This window comes from Syngnathus typhle, linkage group LG9, assembly GCF_033458585.1.
Source record: "Syngnathus typhle isolate RoL2023-S1 ecotype Sweden linkage group LG9, RoL_Styp_1.0, whole genome shotgun sequence".
NCBI classification, from domain to species: Eukaryota; Metazoa; Chordata; class Actinopteri; order Syngnathiformes; family Syngnathidae; genus Syngnathus; species Syngnathus typhle.
In genome coordinates this window covers 6,359,448-6,381,851 of record NC_083746.1, presented here as the reverse complement: position 1 = coordinate 6,381,851, position 22,404 = coordinate 6,359,448, and the positions used below count along the sequence as shown (strand labels likewise).

The window sequence follows — 22,404 nt, the reverse complement described above, 5'->3', positions numbered from 1 at the left end:
AAAAGTTAACGATAAGTAGTATTCGTACAATTTATATTTTCTCTTTGACAAAAAACACCTCATTGATAACGAAAATTTTAACTTGACACCTTTTTGAAGAAGTTTAGGTCAGTGTTTGACATTGAACGCACCATTTCTTTTCTTCTTTCTCTATAGAATTTTACAGGGAATGCGTTCCGGCTTTTCTCTGCCCTCTATTGGTAAGTAGGAATATTACACACAGTAGTAAACAAACTTGATCATTTATTGAGGAAAAAACTGCAGTGAATTGATATATATATGAAAATGCATATGGATATACAGATGGATGAATGGATTGTTGCTGTAATACTCTAAAACCTAAAATTATATTGAAACATTAGTCTGAAAAAGCTCATGAATTGATCATTTGTCCAAGCACACTGCATTATATTGCAAAATACGAATAAAGGAAATAAAAATCACTTGTGAACATTGAAAAAAAATGCATAGAGACGTACGTATTCGCAAAACAAAAGACAAAGAGACAAGGGATAAACGTAATAAGTGCAATCCTGCCACCTGGTGGCCATATATAAAATAGCAGGCGTCCGCGTGGGGCCTCTGAAAGGGACTTCTCACGTGAACATTTTCATTCAATTTTAGGTGACGTGATTTTTCATCTATGAACATAAGAAGTAATACATCACATGACTCTCATTAAGGCATACGTTAAAAATACAGTAGAGAAGTCTTTGGAGTGCCTACTCGACCATCAAGTGCAAAATTAAACAACAAAGTCAATTCTTTGTTTCTGTAAATGTGACTGCGGGCGAGCTGTTCAGCACTTCTGCCCGACCGACTGTTGTGTAAATTTACACAAGAACGTCCTTGCGATGAAATAGTCTACCGTAGCGCTCCCTGCTCACTATAAAACCTATTCAAGTGCAAACGTCAAGTGTCTGTTGTGTTACCCCGCATGTTGTCTATAGTTCAAAGTGGTTCCTGAGGGTCCAGTGTTTAAATGGCCAGGTCGTCATGTCGTACTCGCCCACTGCTCCCGCTCGTCTTGCTCAGACGACGTTTGTCCCCAGTGTACAGTGCGGGCATAGGGTGGCAGTTATTGGAAAGCCCCCGGGGCGGCGGTGTCCCCTGGTATCTCTGAAGAAAGTCCTCATGGTCCTCCAAGTTGTCCCTGCTGTGGTGGCGCTCGGCCTCCATATTGGCCGAGTTCTGCTGCAGCGCCATCCTGTTGCTGAAGGGAACGGGCGCCATGGAGGTCAGGGGGTTGACGCAGCGGCTAAAGTCGGGAGGCGGGGTGCGTGGGGCGACCGGGCCGTCAGGCTCCAGCGCCATTGGCGTCACGGCAGGCAGGGTACGGCGCGCGGCCTTGCGCTGAAGGCAGGCTCTCAGGCTCTTCCAGCCCAGGTAGTAGAGCTCGAGCACGGACAGCGCCAGGGACACGGCGGCCACCACCAGCATGAAGACGATGAAGATGTTCTTCTCTGTGGGCCGCGACATGTAGCAGTTGACCGGGTTCGGGCAGGGCGACGCCGTGCACAGGTACAGTGCCTTGAGGAACACCCCGTAGATCATATACTGTATGGTGACGAAGATGACCTCCATGGCACTGCGGATGAGGATGCTGAGGATGTACGTATGGAGGAGCGGACCCCTGAGGCGCAGCCGGCTCCGCCCGTCCGCCCCCGACTCTATCACGTTCTCCTTCTGCTGCAGGTACTCCTTCTCACCCTCCATCTCTTCCTCGCCCTCCTGCGATCTGGCCTCCCTCTCCTCCTGCTCCCGCCGCTTACGCTTCTCCTCGGCTCGCACCGTGTGCACGGCGTGGCCCATGTAGATGAGCGACGGCGTGGACACGAAAACGATCTGCAGCACCCAGTAGCGGATGTGTGCGATGGGGAAGGCGCGGTCGTAGCAGACATTGGTGCAACCGGGCTGCTGCGTGTCACACAGGAAGTCGCTCTGCTCGTCGCCCCACGACGACTCGGCCGCCGTGCCCAGCACCAGGATACGGAAGATGAAGAGCACGGTGAGCCACACCTTGCCGACCGACGTGGAGTGCTCCTGGACCTCCTCCAGGACGTTCCTCAAGAAGCTCCAGTCTCCCATCTCGGCTCACGGGCGCCAAAAGCACACCTGACAGGGAAAACGAGACGGAGGCCTTTGAGATGATCAAGCAGCATTTGAATGATTCCCAAGACCAAGAGTTTTAACGGACCAGAGTAGATATTTCTGGTAATGTGTGTGCGTGTGTTGATCATCTCCTATAAAAATAGCCACTGCCTGTGAATGGCTTGCTGACTGGACACTGTGGCACGAAAACCATTTTTCCCATCACCACTCCTAGTGGGAGAGGAAGTTCTTGAATGGAGCTAAAGTACACAAAGTGCTTGTTTTAAAAACAAATACAGATCCGTACATTTACTGCTGTGCCATGTCTTATTCCAGCATGTGCATGAGTGACCGACACGAGCGGATAAAATGCCGCCAGTGGGCAGGTCGAACGTCAAAGAGTTTGTCCTTTGAATAGCACGTGGATGTGGATGTGGCCTCCGGCAGGCAGCCGTTCCGTTACCGCAGCTTCTATCTCCTCCATCCCCAAAATCGTCCTCAACGCTCCCATGTGGATCTCCCTTTGAGTGCTTTTTCCACTCCAACGTTAGCGAGCGCTTGGCTCGGACCCAAACATGGCGCCTGCGAGCTGGCAATGACCCTATAAGGCAGCTTTGTGGATGACCCCATCATTAGGATGTTGGCCGCTCACCTCTCACTCATGCATACATGCCAACAGATAAGAGACGTTCACACGCATCTGAAGCTATTACTCGACTTGGGAAAGTTGGAGGAAACACCCGAATGGCAGCAAACGTATGGAAAAAAAAATGCCGTCGCTTACCGTTCCTCCTCTTTGTGAGCCCTCACTTTCCATTTCTAGCAGTCCACTGCTTAATCCGTCCTACAAGGCTTTGATGGAGGCAGCTGACCACGCTGACTCCGCTTATGTGTGTGAGAGAGAGAAGGTCTAAATGACCATGACCATGTGGCCACACTCCCTCCCTCCACTCTCCATCAGGCTTATATATGGCAATTGGCAAGTGTTGGGCTTTCCATTGCAACATCACAGAGAGAGGAGGAGTAGGAACATGCACGTAGAAATAAAACAAGTCAATGAAAGTTACTTGAGATTAAAGATTTGATAATTAAAGGAAACAAATAGGACGTGAAAGGTCGGTGATCCATGGCAGCTGTACATTGGTCAGTAAGCCAATATTTTAGTCAGAGAAGACTCATCTAATTGTTTTTTCTTACTTGTGTCCACAATGTCGGAGCGTCACTACGGCAGCTTGCATCAAGCTGATGAGCTTTACTGGAAGTGAATCACAAAGAAGTCCTGAGTCTGAGGAAGGGAGTGAGAGTCCGCACGACACAATAGCAGGAGGTTGAGCTTGGAACACGCCACGCATGCTCCTATCAAACAACCACCGGACTTTGTTCTTTTTTGACTTTCTAACAATACACCTCATCGACCAACAATTTGAAATGGATTTATCGATGGAACAACCCTTCTCATTTTAATAACAGAGAAATGTGTTTTTCCACTTATGATGTGGGGAAAAATGCCTTAATTTAATGGGATTAAAGTTATTGTAGAGCAAAAATTTACAGGATTTTTTTTTTTTTGTCATGGGAGTTAGGTTTGAAAAGATTTGGCAAACATTTCTAAGGTTGTGAGAAAAAGGTTTTCGGTCACAAGAAAAGCAAAATTGTAATTGTCTGATAAAACAGTTGCCGTCACGTTGTCTTCTTTGGACAGTAAATAAGTTGAGTGAATGAACAGCGCCTCTGCTGGTTGCCACAGTTTTTGCCTTCCACACAATGGACAAATAATCTCAAAATCAATTACCGTTATTTTTCGCCATCTTCCAATTTCCCCAATACAAAAAGGAATCAAGATGGGCAGTGCCTTAAGAGAAATTCCATTTGGTTTCCATCGCAGCTCTCCCTTCTACGTTTTGTTGTAACATTAATAAGCAGCGATTCATGACTGAGCGACGAGTCTGTACAGCATCACCGCTGTCACGTCTATTTACAATGTGCTTTGGCAGGCTAATGGAGACATAATGGACGATGGGCACTGATACTCTGGGGTGGGAGTAATGCCACCTTCAAGTGGCACAAACAGAGATGATGGACGGGACCACACGTTTTTTCCACTCGGCTGCTCTCTCTGCCGCCTTACAGGGAAGTGACACACTTGGCGGTAGCAAATATGCAGCGAGAGATGGGAGCCGTACGAGTTTTTGGAGTTACAAGCTGTCGCTTGCTTGATTTGCTTTTATTTGTTTTTTGCTATGAGACACAAGTTAGGAGGAAACTTCAGATACAGCTTTAGTGACAAGAGAAAATAAGGACTATTAACATTTGATAATTTCCCTTACACATATTGTTTCAAAACCAAGCTGATTTTATATTAATTCGATGGATAATTACCCTTTAATTTAGTGTCACCTTAACCTATGAGACCAAAAGCTTGATATACTGTATAATAAATAAGGGTGCACAAACTGCACCCTGGTGTGCAAAGTAATGTAAAATATTGGGATACATATCTTCTCAAAGGCCATGTATCACGATATACATTTATTGCAATACGTATCGTGACCCTGTATGTGATACGCATCGTATCGTACGATTGTTGGCAATACCCACCACTAATAATGAATCTGATATAGTTCATTGTAAAAAATAGATTGATTTATTACCGTATTTTCCGGACTATAAGGCGCACTTAAAAACCTAAAATTTTCTCAAAAGCCGACAGTGAGCCTTATAGTCCAGTGCGCTTTATATATGGACTAAATTCCTAAATTTAAACTGGCCCGAGGTTTGTGTCATGAAATCAATCATAAGTGGCCCGCTGAAGACTTTGAATCATGAATCAAAAAGAGTATGGATCATTATTTTGTGATTATAAAGTAATTTGTTGCACCTGTAGTTGAAATAAAAAAGATAAAATGGATAATGATTTGATTTGGATTAAAAATCTGACATGATGCAATAATGGTGCGCCTTATTTAAAAAGTTTTAAAATGGGCCATTCATTGAAGGTGCGCCTTATAGTTCAGTGCACCTTAGAGTCCGGAAAATACGGTACTTGTGTTTAAAAAAATACACGTAAAGTGAATGTTAGGGGAAAAACATCGCATATTAAATTGCAATCAGGCGGATGTGGCATCTATTGGCTGTCCTTAATAAACAGGCATCAGTGGAGATGCCATTTGTACTTTTTTTTTTGGGCCTCTTGTTTAAAGGAACATGTACAGGAACACTGCGATGTGCACTGACAACAATTGTGTTATGACTTCATGATGAGTGAGAAAAGCTGATTTATTTCCTGCGTTATTTGACAATCTCTAGAGGGAGTCATGAAGTCACATGGTGCAAAGTACAAGTGGATGGCAGTCATGCAGTAGCCACCACCTTAGATGGGAAAAAGCTCATGTAAGCTATACAATGCTGTATTTCACATTTATCTAAGGCGTCATGTACATGAAAGACATGCTTTAAACAGGCACGCCTTCAGGGCGGGTTATTCTGGCCATGTTTATTTTCGGAACTTTCCATAGTTTTGTAGTTGTTCAATGTAGTGTCAATCCGGATGGAAAATATGAAGCTGGCAGCTGCCCTGTTGCTGCCTCTGAATAGACAATTCAAACATTTACATTTGTGTTGCGGCTCTAAAATGAAATATGGCAGCAGTGTTGTGACAACGCTGCAACTTCTTTGTGTTGATACTTTGAGATGCAATGTGCTAAGCCACACACGTGCACGCAATTGAGTGGAGGTTTTTCTATAGATATATTGTGGCTGCACACAAATGGCCAATCAAAAATGCCGTTTTGTTGTATTTTGGAAACCCCACTAACATGCATGTAAAAAACATGAAGCTATGGGAGACAAATAATCAAATATATTTTAGGATTTATAATGGTAAAGTCATTTTGGTATTGAAAGTTATGGAAGAATATTTTTCTTCTTACAAAGTAATACCTTTGTATTACAAAGAAGGTCAAAAATGGAAATACTGGTAACAGTAAAACGAATCGATTTTCAAAATGCTGCACAATGTGTCTTAATATTATTGACGAAATGTATGAGAATGACCCAAATTAATTTCTGATTAAATTTGTAAAGATAGATTTTTTGAGTGACTTAATAATTAAAAAAAAAATGCTTTTAGGGGGTTGTAACAAAGAGCATTATTTTAAGTAATTTCTCTGAAGGGGGGCAACTGATTTGTTATCTGAGTAAATTACGTTACAAGCATGGTGTGGGGGTGGCACCATTGTTTATCTACATGCCGCCTATTATTAACCTTTGTCGCGTGCCGGGAGTGATTTCCAGTGTGCAGCTGTTTAGCAGCTCGGCCGCAGGGGCAGCGGCCATATTTCAGCCAGCGGTACCAAGACGGCCGTCCTCGATGAGTGTGTTTAACTTCAGCTGCCCGGTGGCGCCGTCACTTAGGCGTTGTATATTGAGCTACAAAGCACCCCCACCACTGCTGGCTGCACTGAGTCACCTGTTGGCATCACACGCACGGACGGCCCTCGGCGTCCGTATATCAGTGTGGCCCCGCTTCCTTACATGGCTGCCTGTACACACACCACAGCAATCTCCTGATGAGATATTGGTTTGCTGTGTAGAGGTGTTGGACCTTATTTGGTGACTTGAAGGAAAATTCGATCTGAGTTGATCACTGTGGCAATCAGTCAAGATATGATGATACAGTTGCTACACTGACTTATAAATGTCCCAGCTTATGATTTTTCTGCGTTGGTCGGAGTAAAAAAATAAAATAAACGGAGAGCGACACTCCGCTCATGCGCTTTTAGTCTTTTTTTGAAGGGGACCCAAAAAAATCTAAATCAAGTTAGAGCCAATAGTCCTTTAAATGATTAATTTTCATTTATTTTTAAAAAATAGGATGAAAGATTATTGTAAATATAAAAAAGATTTTAAAAAAGTTTGGAAAGCATTCAAATTTATCCAAACTTACCTCGCTGGTGCTTGGGGCGGGATAATCTGTTACGATTGTATGTCATTAAACAAGAGGTTGACAAAAAGCAACTTTATACATTTGATTAAATTTTGATTTTGGCTTCTCTTGATCCTAAAAACATTATGATCAACGAAAACAGCATGGTGGGTGTGCAAGTTATTGACACTGTAAAAGTACACTGAATGGCACCTTCTATTATCAATAACCAGCTTCACTTTTATATCCCAGTAATTGTAACATGTTACTGTCATCCTTAGATTCAATTAGTTTGGATGTTGCACAGTAAATGAAGTTATTTAAACGGGTGCCTCATTTGTGCAACAGGTTCACATGGACACGGGAAGGTTTAGAAAGAGTCCGTTGTGGAGTTATTTACAAAATAAATCACTCAAAGTTCAAATTCAATACATTCATTAATGTTGATATTAGTGCAAAGACCAATTCAACCAATCAGGCACCTGAAGAAAGTCCTTCATTGAAAATGCAAGAGAAATTGAGTCACACCAAAAAAATCAGTCTTGTATCAAAAAATAGAGAAAGAAAACTTTTCTGACCAAATTCACAAATGTGACGACGTTTTTGGAATAAAACAAGAGCTCCATTGTAAAAGTGTCACGCTGGAGTCAGTACTGATGCGTAAAATGATTCACTTTCGCGAGTTTATCATGTTTTAAATTTCATCGAGGTTATTCTAAAAGTAGATTTAAACTTGATAACAAATCTGACAACTTTCCTTCAACGCTCTTTCAGTTGCACCTGTTGGTCTTACCTGCTGTCTGTCGTCTTATTCCCAGGAATGGTGGCCACTTTCTTCTTCTTCTTCTTGTGCTTTTGTCGTCTCGGCACCAAAGTCTTCTCCCTCACAGGGGGTATAAGAAGTAAAAGCATGGAGGGGGGCATCACACCCACTCGCCCAGCGGCCACCCTAAGGCCCACCCTCTCTTCTTTGCTTCTCTCCTCCTCTTCCTCCAGCCTTAACAACTCCATTTGCCGCGGCACCCTTTTCTCCTTCCATCCCCGGAGCTCTATTTTCTGCTGGGAAGCTTTCTGCCGGCAGCAGTAAGGGGAAGTGGGATTGTTTTCTGGGATTAATGGCAATTCCGCTTCCACGGTGGCCTTCCACAGTAGACGTACTCAGAACCTCTTGAAATCTATATCTCTCAAAAAGGAGCCTGTATTTTTAAGGCGTTTTCCAAAATGATTCGTCAACCCTAACCATATATAATGACACTAAAATCGACCTTTGTAAAATTAAATTCGACCTTTCTAAGTTTCAACGTAAGTTTTGTGTTGTGCACCGAGAAGAGAAATTTCGATACACTCTGGCCTTCCAGGCATCACACGTAACTTGTGCAACAATGCCCTGTTTGAGAGGAAGTCGAAGTTGGAAGACATTCTAAAAAAATTACTCATGGAATTTGGACTCTTTACGGCTCTACTGGTTTACGCATAAAAATGGCCTGACATCCAGACGCTTGTTGGAATTGTAATGCAAATACGGATACATACAGAATGTGTTGTATGGAAAATAAATAGTTCCTTCCTAGGTGACAAAAAAGCCAAAGAAGAAAAATTATACATGTGGAGATTATCCGTCATTTTTCATGGTGGTTTTGTAGCCTGGTTTCTTAAATAGCGTCTATCAGGAAAGTACCCTTGATGAATATTTAGTTAATTCGTGAGAGCGGCATGTTCCGTGATGAAAAGTCACTTATGTAAGTTTGATGACAGAGGAGATAAGGTTTTTTCTTTTTATGTATTAATAGTGATAGAAAGTAAATCATCTTATGATAACCCCTGGTTGTGAAGCAGCTGTGAAACTTAAGGCATGTGTCATCAAATATATTTTTATTTATCCAAAAATGCTTCCCAAAGGAACAAGTCCCTTTTTTGCCTTGAAGACATTGTACTCTCTTCGAGAAGCTTCATTTGCTTTGGTTGGGAGGGATAGAAAATGTGACACTAATAACCAGTCACTATTCTTGGACTCTGGAACAAATGATTCCAAACTGTCACGATCCTAAAACCTGAACGAGAGCTACAATTTGATGGAACAAGTCCCCAATGCCAGGATGCATTAGCGTAAACCCCCCTCGAACCCCAACTTGTCCCCGGGCCTGCTGTTCCGCCTGACACGCGTCCGAGGCGGGCTTGAGTTTGACGGACATGTGTTCCTAAACATGCCCCCTAAAGGAAAGCCTGAGAGAGGTCCAAAGCAGGAACACAAAATAGGTTGCGAAGCTCAAGGTTGTTTGAAAAGGCTTTTTTTAGGCTAACGAACAGCCTAAATTTTTTCCAGCCAACTTTGAATTCCTCAAATGTTCTCATGTTAGAGTGAAAATACAAACAGTATATTGTGGAGTCTACCAAGTAGTGGTTGATCAACAACCTCTTTATTGAGAAAATGAAAGGTTACTGTCATCCCATTAAGTCCCTCATCCCATTACCACATGGTCGGATTTCTTCCTTTCGGTCGACTCACCCACCAGTCACAAATGACATTTAGGCAGCTTCATGATCCTTTAGATAATTGGATCTTATCAAACTCTCGGAACACTCAACAGATTTGTATTTTATCCAAGCCTAACCATCATAATCTTCCTATTCTTCAATTTAAACTTAACCACCTTAACTTCTGTCCAACCAGCTATTAACCCCAACCCTCAATTGTAACCGCACTAACCTTAACCCTAAACATCCGAGCCCGTTGCAGTCAGTCTTGTAAGCAACCCATCTAAATAGGACCAATAGCGACAACGAAAGCCTATCCCAACAATAGGCCTACTCCACCCAGTCTGTAACAGTATTTCTATGTGTTCTGAAGAACCGGGGACTATTCCCTTGGTAGCGCACGCATGCCCATGTCTGCCAGTATTGTTCTCATGGACATCATCATCATTACCGACAGTTGGGTTATTATTACGCTGTCGCTGACAGGCCGGGGCGAAGCACAAGAATGGTGCTGGTCAATGGCATCGGAGCTACTTTGCTCATAATAGAGTAACTAAGCTTCATGTGAACAGGTGAGGGATTGCACGAGCATGACGTCAAATGCGGTTGGTAGATGGATGGTAGATATTTTAGACTCCTCATTCCTGCTCTGCAATCCATGCGTTCCATGCAACGCTCATTGCGGATCAATGCTATTCTTACTGGATGAACTCTGAACTCGGTGGATGACTGGAATGTCCCACTGGCGGGAAGGGGGATGAAGTTAGAGATACATAGATGAGTCACACATTCTTATCAATGTATGGTCACTCGTAAAATTTTGCTTCTAGTTGCTGTATCAACATCAAATCGCAATATTAAATTCCATTGTATGTAGCATCTTTGCCTACTTACTCGAGTGCCTTTTTACCTTTTGCCTTTTTAGTGCCACCCACTGGATTGGAGGGGTAGTGCACTTACCTCTGCTCTTGTTCCTTGCGTCATTTGGTCTGATTTCTATTAAAGCAAGTTTTGGGGTTTAAACAATTGTATTAAAACGATTTAGTATTGAAAAGATTTTAATTTCAACATCCTGCTTCACCAGTATGAAATGGAAAATTGACACAAATCAATTAGAGCTGAGACAAAGTGCTGCTATAGATGGAAATGGAAAAACATTTACTGCCCCCCATCAGCTGAAGTTGATCATATGTTTAGCCCGAACTCTGCCTTTAGGTCCAAATGCTTACAGTCTAGACTGTGGTCAAGTTTGTTCCGCTAATCTCCAGCATCAGCAATGCTTTAATTGAAATCCTTTGCGGCTGTTTTCGTTCCAAAAGCTGGCACTGACCTTTCTGTCTACTAACGAATTAACCCAATGAAAGGCAACACAACCTCGAAACCCAATTCCCGGTTCCTCTCCCACCCTCAGACGGAACACAGTTATCAAGATGTGAATTGAGTTGGGAGGAAGTAGGCTCTCTTAATGCCACTTCCACCCCCCACGCCCCCTTCTCATCGCCCTCCCGCCCCTTGTCATGTCACCAGTGCGTACTTCCAGCATCCCTGCGAACAGCCATGGAGAGAAAAAAAAATGGCCTAACAAACACAGGAAGAAGGATATCTACAACAAGCTTTCACCCAAGACAAGCAACATGTTTGTGTGCGTGTGTGTGAACTGATTGTCACTTTATGTGTGTGTGGTCATGTACACACCTTACATCCCTAACAACAAATGAAAGTTTCACATTGTTCTCGGCTCACAGGGCAGCCGCTCGCAAGAAGAGGTCGACATTATAGGCCAGAGGTAGCAAACTACCGTCTAAGGGGACGAGTAACACTAAAAAAGAGATCCCTTGTCATCCCTGCATCCATCTGTTGTCTGGGTCAGGTGAATATGTGAAAATAAACTGGAAAAATCGGAAAATACTCAAAAGTCAATTATCTGGTAAGACAAGACCATGAGCATTGAACAAAACAAACAACGAAAACACTCGACTTAACACCATCGATATTATGAAGCCTATTTCAAAGCCGATGCGTTAAAAAACATGAATGACTCTTCGCATATTCCCAATGTAATAAATGGTAGCTATGTACATGTTTTATGACTTCCTTCACGTTCAGGCTATTGTTCATTGGAGGAAACAGCATTCATCTGAACACACTCGCTGCTCTCTGTGAGTATGAAGAGCACGGCCACGGTCGTGGTGGTAGTGGTCGCTGCCGTGCGTTCTGACTGCTCCACGCCTTGATAACATTGTGTCGGACGGCCAGCCGACCGAAGGGACCCGACGCCGTGAAATCCTGACACACACAGGGTGTTACCCTCTTCTGTGATCTTTCTCAAGCCCCTTCTACTGCACTTCCTGACTGTGCTGACACTTGGACTGTACTCAGTATCGAGGTCTCCATTGCGGTGCATTTTATCAGCCACCTTATTTCCTTTTAGACATATCCGTCAAAAAAATCTCACGGATTCCATTTGCATTTTGGGTGCATTTTAAAGCAATCAAATCATTTTTATTTATTTTAATGGTAATATTAGAAAAGTTCCTCCTTTCGCATCCAGACTGCAAATGAGACATATTCCCTATCCCATATTTTATTTTCAGGGTGCATTTCAGCAGGGAGAAGGCTGCACTCTAGGCTCTTAAACATCCAATCACAAATAGCACCTACTTCCTCTCTTCCTTGTTCTGACCTCCACCCAGCCCTTCACCATTGTGCCACCCTGCGTAGACCCACTATGAGAGGAAGTTGTCCTTCCACTTCCTGCATGGGTCAAGGAGAATAATTCATGCTTGCTCCTAAAGCCTCGCTGTCACTGTGCGAGAGATGCGGCGCTAAAGCCATGTTTAATTGGGTCATTGTTTGATTGAAAAATTCCCAGATGTCTCTTGGGGGCAACAAAAATGTTTTTTTCATAGTTTGTTGGTCAACTGTAGCATCAATTTGCATCAGTTTGTTAAATTAGACTCATGATTGACTGCTTCCAATTGTTTTATCACGATTGTTGATATGGACGTGTCAGTCGTCCGTAGTCGTATTGTATAGTTTATGTTTTACTGTTTTGAACTTGACTGCCTGTGGCCTGAAGACTCTATAAAAGTCAATGATGTTTTCGACAAAAATCACAAGATTTTGCACTTTATAGGGCTTACAGGAGAAACCCCAAACTTTCGTCATGCATGACGTTACATGGGGGATGTCAGCGAAGCTCTTGAGACTTCAGGCCATAATAGTTCATAGCTTTTATGTGGCTTTTTTGTGGATTTTATGACGCTACTCCAAAATCAGATGTTTTTTTGGCAAGGTCTTATGTAACGGCTGAAAAGCAAAACTCATTTATCTGACATTATCACTCTACTTTTGGCGCCTGCTGTGGCGCCTGGTGTTTTTTTCCATTTGGCTCCAGCCATTCTTCGTCATTCTGGCTTGATAACCGAAATTGTATATGTTTTCTTTTGACTGAACCTTCCAGATGCATGAATAGAAAATAAAAATAGCCCCTCCAAAAAATGCTGCCTAGCTTCATAAGTGTTTTGAAACCTATCCACAAGCATAACCAATTCACAAGGAGCACTCTACGGCAATATTACACAACTTTATAAAAAAATTGGAGCCAGCGGACAGATCAGCAGGGTTCAATAAAATTGTGTTCCCATCTTGTTACACAGTCACTTGGTCAGTAGGGCACAATCATGTGTGCCCCAAAGCGCTGTGTAAGACAATTTGCACGCGCCAGTCATGCTCATGATGATATTTCCTTGCTTTGATGAGTAAATAGATGGCTTGTTAAATTGTTGTCATGTGTATGACACCAAATAATGTACAATGAAGCCAAAATCAAACAAGTACAAGCATTGAAGAATTAGTTGAAGCAAGCTCGCCCTCACAGGCGGGCGAGTGGTGCAGGCCGGTGCAGTGACAGGACGTGGAAAGGGAAACCTTCAATTCAAATGCAGGCAGTGAATCCAAACAGAGCAAAACGTCTCACTATTGAAACTTTTGTAATCTTATGTAACATCAGTCTGGATGGAAATCTCCAAACACAATAGTTGGTCAAAATATTTACAGAGAAACTAAACTTTTAATTTATACCGTCACATTTAGACTACACATTTTTTTTTTTTGGTGGACCTGTTCCTGTCTTGATGTGTATTTGGATATTGATGTCCTGTCTTTTTACCAAACTGACCACCCAGAACATCTTTAAATGCTTTAAAAATAATACTAACTACATTTACAATACTAAGTGCAAGAGCTGTGATTAAGATCTTACAATAGACATTGGTAATCATGTTTAAACTGAAGTGACAGACGTTGCTTTCTGTCGGTGTAAAAAGCAGGATTGAAGAGCATTTACCATTCAATTATCAGTAAAAAGGAGTCTTTTCACGCTTCTTTCAAATTTACAATTAAAAACAAACGATATACTGCCGCCTAGTGGCTGGCAGTGGAACTACACCAAGAATAACGCAAAGGGCGAACTAAATTGAGTAATAACTAGACAATAAAAATGAGCAAAATAGTGTCACCACCAACCACAAATCAAATCAGGGGGTGGGGGTGGCTACTGTAATATTTATTAAGGGTTTACAGTTTCATCTTTTTATTAAACATAATAGTAAAACAAAAACACATTGAGCAAGCGCACTGATGTAACATGCCTCACACGCATGCCTAGTTTTATTTTACACCGCTTAGGATCATGTGGTGTTGTCACTGTTTACTCAGCAATAATCTAAATTCAGTTTTTTTTCCCAAGGGTTGCACACTATGACAGGAAAGAACCAGCCGCTATATGCAGGAAGCCTGGGGAACTCAGCACAGAGGAAACGTTGGGACTGGTGATGCAGGTGAGAAAGTCCGTGCGATGGCGATCACATGGCCGTCTCTTTGCGTCACTGGCCAAAAACACAAAACAAGTGGCTCCAAACAGATGAGTGGTGTGAAAAAGAAAGCAAAAATGTGACAAAGAGGGGAGACAGACAGCTTTTGTCCCCCCCCCAAACACAAAGACATGCACACACTCACAATTGACTTTTCAAGCTAAAAAAACAAGCCCATGTTTGTTTGTCTTTAAGCACAAACCTGAGCGCTGAGGTCTCAGTGTTGTCACGGGGGGCTCAGCGTTGACCTCAGGTCACGGCAGATAGCGTCTCTTAAATCTCACCGTGAATGGCTCCTTTCTGTACGTGTGTGGCGCACACACAGTGGAGGTCACCAAGTAGGTTAAATAGATGCCAGAAACGATGATCTTGTCAATTCTTTCTGCTCTTAATTTGCGCCGCAAGCTTGGTTGAAAAGACTGAATGGATTTCACTATGTTTTATTGATAGGACATTAATACTCTTGAATAACACAAGAGTTATTATATTGGCTTTTATTAGTCAGTGGTAGGCCATGCATTCGGTTGGTCTTACTTGAGAACACTATGAAATGACCGTTGAGGAGAAAAAATACAATCTAATGGAACAAATAGTATTTGAATTTAAAAAATCAATGACTGTGTTTAAGCCAGCCCTATCGCGACGCAGTGTGTTACAATGTACCAGTATGTTTGTAATTAATACAGAACAGTAATTGGAAGTTTATTCAAATCAATTGCCTTGAGATGAATCTAATTAGGCCTAGCCCTAGAATCACAGCCTAGACACTGTCGTTCCTCAAGATACTACTGACAAAACATTTTTAGATCATTTCTTTTTTCCTTTGACTTAATAATTTTCTTAAAAAGACCCCTGACTGGGACCATTCCAAGCTACGAGACGCCTTATCGCCTAATAAGGTCATCCCACTAGTTAAGATGTCTGTCACTTCCTGTCTCACAAAGTCCACCGCGAGCAGGAAGCGGTCGGCAGCGCGGATCTGCAGGCAGATCGCCCCACGATATCTTTGTTAGCGTGTTAGCATTCTGGTCAGCGGCCAGTAAGTGCCCTGCCTCGGAGGTCTAATCTGGCCTTGCGCCTCACTGCACGCGCTCAATAGCGTCCGCGCCCTGCATCATGACATCATGTCTTTGTGTAAAATCCGAGTTCCATTCACGCGCCCACTGGAGGGCTTAGCATCCAAACGTCCTCTATATCAACACGCGGCTCTTTAAAGGGAAACCCGGTGGATACACCAGAGCTCCAAACATGGCCGCCGTCCTCCGACACGACACAGGCCTGCCCGTGGGCCGGAAGAGAGGGAGGATGTGGGCTTTTCAGATATTTACTGTAGTTCCCAACCTACTTCCGGGTTTGTGTAAAGCAAAGTTAGAATAGTGTGGGGATTTTCCATTATAGTTGGATTTTGGTTTTTGATTTTTAAATGTAGTTAGTTTTGGTTAGTGTTTAGTTTGTCTAAAAATGTTTCATTTTAAAAACTAGGTAATGTAAAATGAAACTAATAAAAACTTTTTATTAGTTTTTAAAACAATCCCAAATGTTATCAAATTTGATCAAATATTTGATGAGATCCGAATTTGATTCGAATACGGACGGATTCTTTTTCTATTTTTCACCCTTTTTAAACACCAATCTTTTGGACAGTTCCATGAGGTAAATAATTGTGATCGTTAACAATTCATCGGCATTAATTCAAGAGCTCCATAATTTGCTTAATCATAATGTCTTTTTCAAAAATCCCACACGGGCCTCGTTCATCACAAGGCAACTGTATCAGTGGACTCCAACTTGTGGAGCACACAATGAAGCACAGACATCAGGAGGTGGACTTAGGTCATGAAGCTGCTGATGTCCAGTGGGCAGGCAAACGCTATTGGATGAGAGGTAACAGGGCGGAACTTAGCGAGATGGTCAGAGATCTCTCTCAAAGACACCACGTGTCGGCAGAGAGAGATGAGGAAGCTGAACACACACATCGATTTATGTGGTTTACTTCTGTATTATTATTATTTTTGTAAATTGTTGCACATTTATCAAAGTCCATTCGTACTTCAAGTTTAAAAAACATTTTGAAATGTAGAAACATGTCTTTGTTTACAATAATACCACATCACCCCCCATCTTGCAATCCCACTGGCTCCTGGTGGAACTAACAATCTTGAATAAACTCTTCCTGTATACCTTCAAGGCGATTCACAACCTCGCCCTTCCATGTCTGTCTGACCTCCTCCCATTTTTTAAAACATCTCTAAAATGAAGTGCCCTAACATAAAGTCAAACGTGGGTGCAAACCAAACGTAACATTTAAGTGGTGGTTTGCACGTGCATTCAGGCATCATAAACAAACTGTCGCCATCTGACCAAACGGGAACGTTTTAGCAATGGTGGACATTCCTCACATTCCAGCTAATATGATGCTACACATGGCGCGCGCACACACAAATGAGTGGTCGAGCAGACTCCACAGTGTGAAAACTCACACAATGTTGCAATATCTCCATGCTGTTATTTTCTAGTGCAGCTCTACTGGATGCTTGATGAACGCTGGAATGTATCATCATTTATCTTTTTTATTGGGTCAGAGTGATCTTCCGCGATGGCTAATGTTCAACTCTCTTCTTCCAGCCTTGAAAAAAAAATAACATATACACCATAAAGTCAATAAACCATCATCAAGTGGAACAGGGGTGGGGAACCTACGGAACGTGGGCTGGATATGGCCCACCAGAGCGTTTATTCTGGCCTGCAGTTCAAGTCTAAAAACAATTAAAAAGGAATTGTTTTTAAAAAGCCCCAAAATGTTTAATCCAGAAATGCTATGATAATTTAATGATGATGTTTTTTTTCAAATTAAGTATAACCCAGGACTTCATAAAAACTGACACTTTGTCTTGATTCAGCCTTGTATTGTCTAAGTCTCAGTATAGACACGGTCCATCTCTTCAGAGTCTTCGGCTTGCCTCATCAGAGTCTTGGTCACTTTGTATTGACTTGGTCTTGACCTACCCTCTTCTCCTCAGAGTCTTTACTCAATCTCATTGCTTTGGTCCTGGTCTTTACTCTGTCTTATATTGACTCAGTCTTGGTGTTGATGTAGTCTCATCTAAGAGTCTTGTACTTGACTTGTTCTCGTTTTTGACTACATTTGGTTGTAAACTTGTTTCATCATAGAATTAAGTGGCGGTCCCTTTTCCTAGTCCCCGAGGACACACTCTCTCCTCCATGACTTCCCTAACTTTTGCCATAGCTGAACAACCGCAGGCTCAGCAACAACATGCAGGATGTTTTAGGAAATCGGTCCGAAGTACAGCGCTGCGGTGGACCCGGTGGCCCAATGGTGCGGCGTCCATGCTGCCATGGCAGCCTGAGGCCTGCTCCCCATACATCCCTGCTCGGGCGGGCTCTGTTGATCCTATTGTCTCTCTGCGTCACCACACGTCGCCCCGGCAAATAAAGGCCGTCTGGCTCCAAGCTTAAACATCGCAGCAAACTCAAAACCAACCATCAGAGCCGATTCATTCACATCTGCTCAGTGGGGCGACAAGGACAGGGCTTTAGGTGGGAAAGAGGGCAGAAAAAAGTTCACTTTTCCCCACCGGGTGCCAAGAGAACGGGACAGGACTCAACTTCGAGGGAGCCGCAGCTGTGGCAAGTTGCCCATTTCATGACTTTTAAGGCATATCCGAGCGTATGGAAGATTGACTTACGCAAAACGTGCTAATGTTTGTTACATGTTAACTTCTCGTCTGGTTGTCGTGCTTTGGACTTGTTTGACTCCCGAGGCGAGGAGTTGTAACAGGTCGCCTGGCGTGATCCGAGTTTGAACTGTTAACGGTTTCACAACGAGCTAACCAACCTTGCCGGCGATTGACTGTATTTACGCGACTCACTTCTTTCCATTTTCAAACGCGATAGTGTAAGATTGAATCTTAGAAGTTTTATCTTCCCAATGGACAAAAGATCAGTGCAGTAGACGGACGGTCAAGTCATCGGGAGTATCATTCGATGGCAATATTCTTTTGATATTCTTTTTTTTGTCAGTCAAACTTTTCGACATTTTCTTACCTTTGACACTCCATGTGTGCCCCCTAAATCCTCCCCACCCCCCCTCCCCACCCCACTTGTCCGGCCTAACCTGCCTGCCCCACCCTCCCTGCCTGTCTGCACCCTTCGTTTCTCTTCCTACCCCACCCTTCATTCCACAGTGCTACGGACCGATCATGGGTGACTGGAGCTTTCTGGGAAATATTTTAGAGGAAGTCAACGAGCACTCCACAGTGATCGGCAGGGTGTGGCTCACGGTTCTCTTCATCTTCCGCATCCTCATCCTGGGCACGGCGGCGGAGTTCGTGTGGGGCGACGAGCAGTCCGACTACGTTTGCAATACGCAGCAGCCCGGCTGTGAGAACGTGTGCTACGACGAGGCTTTCCCCATCTCCCACATCCGCCTGTGGGTTCTGCAGATCATCTTTGTGTCCACGCCGTCTCTTGTGTACGTGGGCCACGCCGTGCACCACGTGCACATGGAGGAGAAGCGCAAGGAACGCGAGGAAGCGGAACTTAGCCGGCAACAGGAGCTGAGTGAGGAGCGACTCCCACTGGCACCTGACCAGGGCAGCGTACGCACCACGAAGGAGACCAGCACAAAAGGAAGCAAGAAGTTCCGACTGGAGGGCACCTTGCTAAGGACCTACATCTGTCATATCATTTTCAAGACACTCTTTGAGGTGGGCTTCGTGGTGGGCCAGTACTTCCTGTACGGCTTCCGCATCCTGCCGCTGTACAAATGCAGCCGCTGGCCCTGCCCCAACACCGTAGACTGCTTTGTGTCCCGCCCCACAGAGAAAACGGTCTTCATCATCTTCATGTTAGCCGTGGCTTGCGTCTCACTCTTCCTCAACTTTGTGGAGATCAGCCACCTGGGTCTCAAGAAGATCCGTTTTGTTTTTCGCAAGCCGGCCCCTGGCCCGGCGCAGGGTGAAAGCTCGGCCACCCTGCCGCCGGGAAAAAGCCTGCCCCCTTTGGCGGTGTCCTCGTTGCAGAGGGCCAAAGGTTACAGGCGGCTGGATGAGGAGAAAGCTCCCCCAATAACACATCTCTACCCACTAGCGGAAGTGGGCATGGAGGCAGGCAGGGGGCCCCCACCCTTCCATGGTTTAGAAGAGAAAACTGAGGAGGAGCTGCCCATGGGGGACATCCCCAAAGCGTACGATGAGACTCTGCCCTCCTACGCCCAGACCACTGAGACGGAAGGGGTGACAATGCAGCAGGCGGCCGCGGCCAAGGAGGCGCCCCCAGCGGGGGTTGAAGGTGGAGAGTGGCAGGGCGCCGACCCAGAGGTGGAGAGGGCGGTCACCGGGGCGGGGGGGAGCGCGGTGGCCCAAAAGGCGTCGGATACGATAGAGGACAGCAGGCCTCTGAGCCGACTCAGCCAAGTTAGCAGTAAGGCCAGGTCGGACGACCTCACCGTATGAACATGTGACGGCGAGCACATGCATGTACCACTGCGCCCCGATAACCACACCTGGGAGAGCACACACACACACACACACACACATGCACACACTTGTCAGAGGGCAAGTCAGAAAATCAATCCGCAGACCTTTGCCTCACATTGCCTCCTGGGAAATGATAGTAAATTGCATTGTATTGGAAATGTTACCAACTGGCAGAGGTAAAGAAAATATTTTAAAAATTGGCACAAAAATGGCAAGCGTTTGCGTCAAATATAAAACAAAAAGTGTGTTGTTGCGATTCAAAACTTGCAGGGTGGACATGTTTTTACTTGACAACAAGAAACCATATGTTCCATTTTTAAATAACATCTTTTTTTTTTTAATCTAAGCTTTTAATCAATGACGGATTAGTAGACATTTTTACAAACTGGAGAGAGTTTTAGTATACTTGTGTGTCTGCCAATCAGTAACTTTGATGTAGTTCATTTCCAATTCAACCAGTGCCATAATGCCAGTGCATGCCACACAGACAAGTGCCTACTTTTACATTTTTATACAATGTGCGCAGCTCTTTGTCATCGGCAAAAGTCACATTTTCGGGGTCGAAAGGAGAGCACCTTTTTGCACATGCAGAGGTTCTCACACTGTGCAAGGCTTCTTTTTTTTTCTTTTTTTTTTCTTTTTTTTTTTCCCATAACACCTCAATGATGCAACACAGTTATCCTTTCAAGTGCAAGCACCTCATGTTTATATAGCAAGTAGTGAGGGGAAAAAAATTCTTGAAGACCACATACATGCCTGAATGTCCATTTTCAATGTGATCCTGTTCCTATCTGATCTCGATTTGTGCACCCCCCCGGTTTTTTTTTTTTTTTTTTTTTTTTTTGCATAGGCTGTGATGCGATTTTGGAAGAGAGCGGAGCTCATTTTGCCCCATTAGAGAATGAACTAAAGAGCCACCTCAGGCCAAATCCTCTCTCTTTTTGCGCTGTACAAACAGGCGTGTGGGTGATAAAGATCTTGCCCCATCAGCACAAAGTATTGTTGGGAGGCGGGACAATAAAAGAAACGGGTGCTATCAATGAAAACAAGCATCCTTAACCTCATTTGTGGGGGCAAGACAAATACTTGATTGCGTTTGACCAGAGAAAAAAAAACACCAAAATATCCTTTGCCAAAAGTCTGAGAAAAAAAATTGTACATAGCGCCAACCTTATGTCTCATATTGTACATATTGTGCTGTTTTAGGTACTTGACTGTCTAGACTGCTAATATTTGATGTAACAATGTCAGAAAATATCAACACTCCATCACGGATTATATTTTAGAAGCTAAAGTATGTCATCCACCCAGCAAGAATTACGATAAACGAATAATCAAGCCTTAATGTTTTACTTGTTGAAACCAATTTTTTCTTATGTATTTTTTAGAAGTATGTGAATTTATTTAATTTTTTGATACAGCGACATGGTTGAACCCAAAGAATCTTGGAACTTTTATTTTTGCGTGCAAAATCAAAATTTATTGTGAATCAAAACACATTTAAGGATGCTTTCACATGCAGACACACTCATCCCCCCCCCACACACACATCTTGCAGGGTATGAGAGGCAGCTCTGACCCTTTTGTGAGCTGTCAAAAAAAAAAAAGCAAATATTTTTGAAAAAATCATCACAAGGTCCTTGTTTACACCTATAAAGTACTATGAATGCTATTGTATGACTGTGTATTTTTATTTAGACTGTTGCATTGCTTGTGATGTTTGTAGGAAGACCTGATTAATATATATACATATATATATTTAAAAAGATCATTTTTACTAACTTGTAGTCTTCACTGATTATAGTTGTGTAGTGGCAGTGTATTTTTAAACAATAAAAAAGTCACATGTGGTCAAGCTTTGTTGCCTTTCTGTCTTACTTATTACACTGCGCGCGCGCGCACACGCACACTATTCAGGCATTGCTCCACACATCCAAATATCATCAACTGCATTTAGTTCAACTTGCAGTGGAGACCACACAACTGTACTTCCTCCTTTGTTGTGTAAAGTGAGGCAGGGACCAGCAGAGGTCACTGTGATCACATGTTCTACTTTGTGCTTGCAACAGTGGCTCTCTCAGTTTGCATCACAGCGTATCAAAAGTCTACACACCCCCGTTGAAATGCCAGGTGTTTGTTCTATAAAAATGAGACAATTAATTTGACGTGTAACCACAATAACTCAAATGGGAGAAAGATAAAGATAATTGTTGCGTAAGTGTGCACACCCACGTATAATTGGGGGTGTGGCTGCGTTCAGATTTAACAAATTGTTTTGATTTGGTTATCTGAAATATTTCAAAAATAAATGAAGTCGTACAATCAGATTTAAAAAATATATATATACATTATACGTGCATTTGAACAGACACAGGCGTTGTGTTATGACGCAAAACTGAACATAATTATTTATCTGAACTAAGTAGAGGAAATTTTGGTTATGTGCGTCTGCTCGAAATTATACCTAGATGAGATTATATGAATGTAAACTCATCCATGACGTTCATCCACACATTTTTCCTCCTCCTTCTCTTCCTCCTCC

The 22,404-nt window shown here is 43.3% G+C and overlaps 2 protein-coding genes across 4 annotated transcripts; one reads left to right on the top strand and one right to left on the bottom strand.

The window, feature by feature from the left end:
- The first annotated feature begins 160 nt into the window (after positions 1–160).
- LOC133160097 (gap junction alpha-8 protein-like) lies at positions 161–21,670 on the top strand. 2 transcript variants are annotated; one of them, XM_061287676.1, is made up of 3 exons: positions 161–200; positions 14,241–14,331; positions 18,570–21,670. In XM_061287676.1, the coding sequence occupies exons 2-3, from the start codon at positions 14,326–14,328 to the stop codon at positions 19,836–19,838; spliced, it is 1,275 nt and encodes a 424-aa protein (XP_061143660.1). In that variant the 5' UTR covers positions 161–200; positions 14,241–14,325; the 3' UTR covers positions 19,839–21,670. The 2 variants fall into 2 exon arrangements, with proteins under 2 accessions (XP_061143660.1, XP_061143659.1); XM_061287675.1 differs by lacking the exon at positions 161–200 and adding an exon at positions 4,818–5,481.
- On the bottom strand, positions 227–8,096 carry gja5a (gap junction protein, alpha 5a). Of its 2 annotated transcripts, none has more exons than XM_061287677.1 (2): positions 7,809–8,096; positions 227–2,115 (listed from the first exon to the last, which is right to left on the bottom strand). In XM_061287677.1, the coding sequence occupies exon 2, from the start codon at positions 2,086–2,088 to the stop codon at positions 979–981; it is 1,110 nt and encodes a 369-aa protein (XP_061143661.1). In that variant the 5' UTR covers positions 2,089–2,115; positions 7,809–8,096; the 3' UTR covers positions 227–978. The 2 variants fall into 2 exon arrangements, with proteins under 2 accessions (XP_061143661.1, XP_061143662.1); XM_061287678.1 differs by lacking the exon at positions 7,809–8,096 and adding an exon at positions 2,876–4,820.
- Positions 21,671–22,404: the final 734 nt, after the last annotated feature.

What these genes read in the sequence shown, in the direction of transcription:
- gja5a (XM_061287677.1), bottom strand. Translation starts at nt 2,088, where the DNA reads ATGGGAGACTGGAGCTTCTTGAGGAACGTCCTGGAGGAGGTCCAGGAG.
- LOC133160097 (XM_061287675.1), top strand. An exon ending in CGTTGGGACTGGTGATGCAG is followed by an intron (nt 14,332 to 18,569) that starts GTGAGAAAGTCC and finishes TTCATTCCACAG; the next exon opens with TGCTACGGACCGATCATGGG.